This window comes from Psammomys obesus, unplaced genomic scaffold (genome assembly GCF_907164565.1).
Source record: "Psammomys obesus unplaced genomic scaffold, mPsaObe1.curated_primary_1811, whole genome shotgun sequence".
In the NCBI taxonomy this organism is placed as follows: domain Eukaryota; kingdom Metazoa; phylum Chordata; class Mammalia; order Rodentia; family Muridae; genus Psammomys; species Psammomys obesus.
Window position 1 is genome coordinate 6,503,591 of NW_026585587.1, and position 6,731 is coordinate 6,510,321.

At 48.4% G+C, this 6,731-nt stretch overlaps 1 protein-coding gene across 2 annotated transcripts in view; it reads left to right on the forward strand.

Moving 5' to 3' along the window:
- The window catches only part of Cnih3 (cornichon family AMPA receptor auxiliary protein 3), a 70,645-nt gene that overhangs the window by 50,704 nt on the left and 13,210 nt on the right, over window positions 1-6,731 (forward strand). Inside the window, exons 2-3 of one of the 2 annotated variants that reach the window (XM_055609356.1) lie at window positions 362-430; window positions 4,134-4,181. In XM_055609356.1, the coding sequence (XP_055465331.1) occupies window positions 362-430; window positions 4,134-4,181 (117 nt within the window). The remainder of the gene's footprint in view (window positions 1-361; window positions 431-4,133; window positions 4,182-6,731) is intronic. The other variant, XM_055609367.1, reaches the window with a different exon arrangement.

Below are 6,731 nucleotides of genomic sequence, written 5' to 3' on the forward strand. Positions count from 1 at the left end.
TTCTTCTTCTTCTTCTTCTTCTTCTTCTTCTTCTTCTTCTTCTTCTTCTTCTTCTTCTTCTTCTTCTTCTTCTTCTTCTTCTTCTTTTTACATCTTTAAATAGGCTGCATAAGGAATGGAACATTGATACAAAAAAAAAAGTTATCTGGGACGGCTCAACACAAACATGATAGACAGAGACAATGAACCCATATGCCCATGGTGAGTTTTGACAGTGGCTGACTCCTGGCGAGGCTTGTGTGTCCAGCGTCCTCCCCATCCTTCCCTCCCGTGGTGTCTGGGGAGCAGAGCTGCAGGAAGGTTTTGGTAGCTACACCAGCCACACGTGCACAGTATCCTGACTCTGTGTGTTCTGTTTCAGATCATCGCCTTTGACGAGTTAAGGACGGATTTTAAGAGTCCCATAGACCAGTGCAACCCCGTTCATGCGGTAAGTAGTGGAGCTGGGGGGGGTGTGGGTGATGTCCCCACAAGTTGCATGGCTTGTGAGGGACAGTGGGGGGGGGGGTTAAAGAGCAGAATGAAGAAGAACATTCTGTCCTGGTCCTGCCTCTGCTCCTTGCTAACAGGTGTTCCATAGCCTTCCTGCTGAGGTCGGCTGAGCTCTTGGAATAGATTGCCGGTCGAGTGTGGTAGTTCCTGTGGCCTAGAGGATGGGTCTCCCGCGATATGGTGCTGAGTCCTCAAAACCTGGTGCCAGTGGGTTTTGGCTCCTTATCTCTGACCGTAGACAAATGCCCTGTGTTGGCCAGCATGTCCGCACTGTGTATAGGTACCGCGTATGGACCTCTTGCTCTGTAGAAGGTGGTCGATGGTTGGGTTTCTCATGGAGGGTAGACGGATGGATCAAGTGTGAGGGATAGCCCTGTTGTCTGGTGGGCTTTCGTCTCTGGAGCTGGCGGCTTGGGGTCTGCTTGTTGCACATCAGGGACATTTGTGTGATTCTGGTTGATAAGCTCTGGGTTCGGCTTCTGGATGTCAGGTCTGGAGCCCAGCTCTGCCCGTCTCCTAAGCCCATCTTCTGACTACCAGCTCACGTTGGTTCTTGAAAAGACTTGCTTTATGACATCTAAGCCCCCCATTTGGCACAGCAGTCTTTGATTCTAGAAAGTAAAGCCAAAGTTTTACTTTCAAAGTTGGCTATAAAAAGCAAACCGGGTTAGTTGGAAGTACCCCTAAGAGCCGCTTGAAAGCTTAGTGTGTTTCATAAAAGTTGTGATTTTTAAAACCCGCTTTATTCTCCTCCACCAGCCTCACTACCCACCTGTAATAACTTGGCTCTGCCAGGCCTGAATGGTTTTGCCAAGGGGCTTGTGTCTTTCTGGACACTGAGTTTGGCACCGACAGCACACACCTGCTCATCAGTACCCATAGGTGCCCAGGGTGGCTCCGAAGCCAAGTGTGTTCACTTCTGAATGCCAGGAAGCCAGGAGCCTGAACTCCCTTCTCCAGCTTATCTAGAGATTTCTGGTAGGATTCCCAAGCAGACAGAATGAGTGGGGAAATTTATCCAACCCCGTTTCCATCATGCCAGTTCCATGCCAGGTCTTAAGCACCTGGTGAAACCTGGAGATGCTTTTGTGGAGCCTGGAGCTTATCACAACAGGTCCTTTATTTAGGCATCAAGTTAGGACTAACTTACCCTCTCCCCCATCGGTCCCTGAGGGGAAAGAGAGGGGTCCTTCTGGAAAAGGAGAGTGCAGAAACAACAGACACTAGCTACCATCCAGAACTGCTTGCCAAAACCAGAAGTGGATACTGAAGGATGAAGGTGTGAGCCTCTGCATAATCCACACACGACAAATGCCTTACCACTGAACGTCCCTGCTCCATTCTCTTCTGTAAACTCCTGTTAGAGCAACACTTTAATTAGTTATCAGATTAATTAAGGAGCTGAATCCTGCGGAGCCCAGACATCTCATGGACAGACCAAAGCCCGGGGTGCCCCTGGGGGAGAGGGATTAAAAACAAAACCAAAAATCCTAAAAGCTGTAATTAGGCGAGTATATAGACATGTTATGATTTTCCCTGTTGTTAGGACATTATTTGCCAGCAGGGAGTGAAATGCTTCATTTAACTGTCTCCGGTCCTCAGGCCTCCTCAAAGCCTCCGGAACCACACTCCAGGCTCTGACACTTACAAACTTGCTTCACTGGCTGCTCATTCTGGCCCTAGAGGAACTTGGGTTCTAAGAACTTGCTGACTGTGCAATGCACTTCTTAATGAGGATTTGAAACTCATTTGAATTTCTGTGTGTGTGTGTGTGTGTGTGTGTGTGTGTGTGTGTGTGTGTGTGTATGTTAAGCATGGAACCCAGCTTTTAAGCATGCTAGGGAAGCCCTTTACCACTGATCTATAAAACATGCTCTGTTGAGGTTTAAGATGCCCTAAAGCTTCAAGAATTGATGGGACTTTTTGGTGGTCCTCCTGGACTGGGAGGTTGCCTTTTCCATCCTCCACACCCGCTGGGAAGTCTCTATCACAAGAGAGACAGTGTTTTCCTGCAGGGCTCTGGCCTGCTGGTGTGTGTGTGTCTTGCTTGTGTGTGCATGTCAGTATGAACTCTCTCACGTGTGCAGCTTCTCTTTGCTGCCACACGGGTGCTAACTCCTCCTGATGTGGCTCCTCCCTCTGGGCTTCGGGGCTGCACAGAGATCACCATATCTATGATTCAATTAGGGAAGCTGAGTGTCCCAGCCACCTGTGCTCTTCTGATCCACAAGGAAACTCATTACCATTATGTCTACAGCAACCAAATTGCTTCAGTAATGAGGCACCAGAGATGCCACAGCTGTGTTCCGCGAGGCTCAGAAATCTTGACAGTTACAGCAGAGAAACGCAGCGTCTGCCGTGGGCAGCCTCCTCTGTCCGGCTTCGTAACACCTTCCCCTGGAAATGAGCCAGTCCTTGGAGACAGATGGTCTTGACTTCTAGAAAAGTCCTAGCCCAGGGCACAAATTGGTGGCTGAGTCCAGGGAGGGTGTGTTTCCTCCAGGTACAGTCACATGGAAAAGGCAAAGCAAGACTGCAGCCACTAATGAGGAGACACTCGGACTGCCCCTGGAGAGGCAGGGAGGTGCCCGGGGCCCGAGACACCCAGTGAGCACGTGGTGCCCACTCTGCAGCCAGAGCATCTGGGGAGAAAGGGGGAATGCGTGGAATGTTTTTTTTTTTTTTTTTAATTACATCCATTATGTGTGTACATGCTCATGTGCACATGTGTGTTGAGGCCAGAGGTTGATGTCGCATGTCTTCCTCAATTGCTCTGTGTGGGTTTTGCTTGTTTTGTTTTTATTTTTTAAGGCTCTCTCGTAGGGCTGGAAGCTTGGCTCAGTGGTTAAGATCCTGTACTTGCTCTCACAGAGGCCCCGAGTTTGGTTCCTAGCACTCACATTGGATGTAAACTCTAGCCACAGGGGATCTGATGCCCCTTTCTGGGCTCTGTGAATACCAGCGCTCATGTGCACATACCCATACGTTGACACACACACACACATACACATAACCAAGTCATCGTCATAATAATAAAAGCCAGGGCCTCTCACTGAATCCGGACGTCTTAGATTTGTCTGGACTGGCTAGCGAGCAAGCCCCAGGCATCCTCTTCTCGCTGCCTCCCCAGCACTGAGATTACAGATAAATGCCACTACTTCTGGCTTGTTACGGGAGTTCTGGGATCTGAACTCAGGTCCTCATGCCTGCAGTGGCAAACAAACACTTTACTCCCGAGTCGTCTCCCCAGCCTTCCAGGGGAGTTCTCTTAAGGATGGATGGATGGTGCTTCATACCTGCAAAACCTCCATTTGGAGGCTGACACAGGGGGCAGTGTCATGAGTTTGAGGCCAGCCTGGGATACACAGTGAATTCCAAGCTGGCCTTCGCTACTGAGTAAGATACTGTCTCTAAAGAAACAACAAGACAAAACAGAATAAAAGAACAAAAAAATAAGCGGGTCTAGAGAGGTAAATGCAAATAGTTCAGACTGGGAAGAGCCACTGGCTGGGCACCCCTGGCGTGTGCCCGGGATGGGTCTGTGGTGGGTTCTGCTTCCTCTGCTAGAGCAGATTACGTGCTTCTCATCCCCTCAGGCCACCGTTAACCTTATTTCTCCTTTCTTTCCTGTGCATCCTCAGAGGGAGCGGCTGAGGAACATCGAACGCATCTGCTTCCTCCTGAGAAAGGTCAGAGGGGTCACCAAGGTGGACGGAGGGAGGGTCATAGAGAAAGGTGTCATCAGGTGAATGGAGCAGGGGGGGCATGGCAGGAGCAGGTCTCGGTATTAGCTGTGTCCAAGGGCTCTGTGGTTGGAGTTGAAGGATTTCTCTTTTCCGTATGATGACGGTTGGCATTTTCAGCTCCTGCTACCTCCCAGTCCTTGTTCCTGTCTGTGCTGGGCTCAGGATTTTAATCACACATCCTGACTTAAGGAAGTTTTTAACGAGATGCTGGGTGTCTTGAGGTTTGAGCCTGTCACTCAGCTTTGCAGTCTGGCCATTTGGCAAGATGGCTGGCTGGATGTACTGGGGGGCTGGGGCAGGGAGGGGCTATTAAAGTGGGGAGCAAAAGCTCCTTCTGGGAGCACAGCATGTGTGTGCCACTCAGGGTGGGCATTTGGCACTGTCTGTTCAGACTCTGCCCTTCTCCAGTGAGTCAGCAGAGCTTAGAGAACAGAGATTCTTGGGTAAAATCTTCAAGGTCCACAGCCTTGAGTCTGGCTATCCTTGACCTCCATACAGAGTGGAGGGTACAGGCCACAGGAAAGCCACCTGTCTGTCCAAATGCCAGCCTTTTGCAAAACCAGGCACCCCACCAACATCGACAAAAGGGAAACAGTTTTACAAAGTTTTAAAGTTCTTTTCTGTACTTCATTGGAGAGAGTCTAATTTTAAAAAAATCCAGTCATTTCTCTAGCTAATATTTGCCCTTTAATGCTGTCTAAGAAACCCTGTATGTTAGAATTGCACATCTTTGTCTCAGCAGGGATGCATACTCAGAGAAGAGCATACATTTGATAATACTAGTGATCCAAGGAATAAAGAGTGATTAAGAAAATAGTATATAATTTGCATCAAAATATGCTAATTACTTTCGAGATACTGTCACAGACAACAGTAACACACTCCCGTCATCAATTCCGTACTCTCTGGTTTGTTCTTTAAGACAACGCGTAAGTGACACAGGCTGGAGCAAGACAAAAATCAAGCTCTTGTCTCACACTGCAAGTTGCTGCCCTCCCATCCTGAGCTTATCACATTGTGTTCTCTGGCAGGTGATCATCCATATTCATGACTCTTAGCCTTCCTTACTCAGCCTTCTATTTTATTGCCTGACCACAGACTGGCCACAGGAGCCAATGGTTGACGGTTGCCCCTATGAAGGTCCTGCTGCCTACAGTCTTATGCCCTAGGCTTTTCCCAAGGTCAGAGGAAGGATGTGAAGTAAGCTATGCAGGAATTTACTTTGACATTTGCAAGTTTGCATGTGCTTTGCCTATGCCAGAGCAACGTTTAACTCGAGAAATATTGTATTCCAAGTGCTTTTCCCCTTACTTCTTCCTTTCCGGATGCTGCCTCCGATGCTAGTTAGACACATTGCTGTTCACTGTGGTGAGCAACACCAGGGAAGATAGTCCAGGATAGACATCAGAGGGCAGGAACACGGAGCTGAAGGCCCCCAGCACAGTAGCTGTATGATACCCCTGGAGCCTCATGGTTCCCTGGCCCCCAGGAGTGGCCAGTACCTTGGGGCTAACCAGTCAGGTGCCTGCTACTTTATGCCTCTCAGATGCCTCCCTGCTGCTCCAGGCTTTTGCCACAAGGCCGGCTTTCAGCTTATGATGCTACTCTCTCTCTGTTCTTTGTCCCTGTGTCTGGCTGCCCTGGGTACCCAAGGCCATTTCCATCGATATCAGCTGAACAAGATTTCTTTCTGAGTGTGATTTCTAGTTGTTGAGACTTCTGCATCTGGCTCTTGGGAATAGCTCACATAGTCTTCATTTGGCTGTCCTCACAGCGGGGCTTAGGTGTGCTATGCAGCTCAGGAAGGTCTGCGATGTTGATCATCAGATATAGTTACAGTGAATGAAAAGCAGCATGTAGCCTATTGATGGTGCTCGCTCTGTGTTTACTAAGTAAATAAATAACAGCTATTTTGGTCCCCCTTGTTAGGAGCACTGCCATAGTCCTCATTTTGGGGGTGTCAGGACAGTACTAAACATCTATGGTATACTACCCTCATCCCTTAAGTATGGCATTTATTTATTTATTTAATCCACTTTTGTGTGTGTGACAGGATCTCATAAATCTTAGGCTGGTCTTGAATTCACAATGTAGATGAGGCTGACCTTGAGCTCCTCATCCTCCTGCCTCCACAGCGATAGTGCTGGGATTATAGGTGCATGCCACCATGCCCAGCTTGCCTGTATTTTAAAATAAATTGCTAACTCCACGTCATCATACTTATTTTGACTCAGAAGACTTTAACTTATAGCTTCTTTGGTCCTACTCATTCCCCCTGTGTTCATGATATCATGGGTTCAAGACCAGCCCTTGCCCTTCTCAGTCAGCATTTAGCCCCACATCCCAATGTCTGCTCTCGACCAACTCTGGGTTTTTTAGGATTAAAGAACCTGTCATTATCTCAGTCACTGTTCTATTACCGTGAAGAGGCATCATGACCAAGGCAATTTAGGAAAGAAAGCATTTAATTGGGGGCTTGCTTACCGTTTTTTT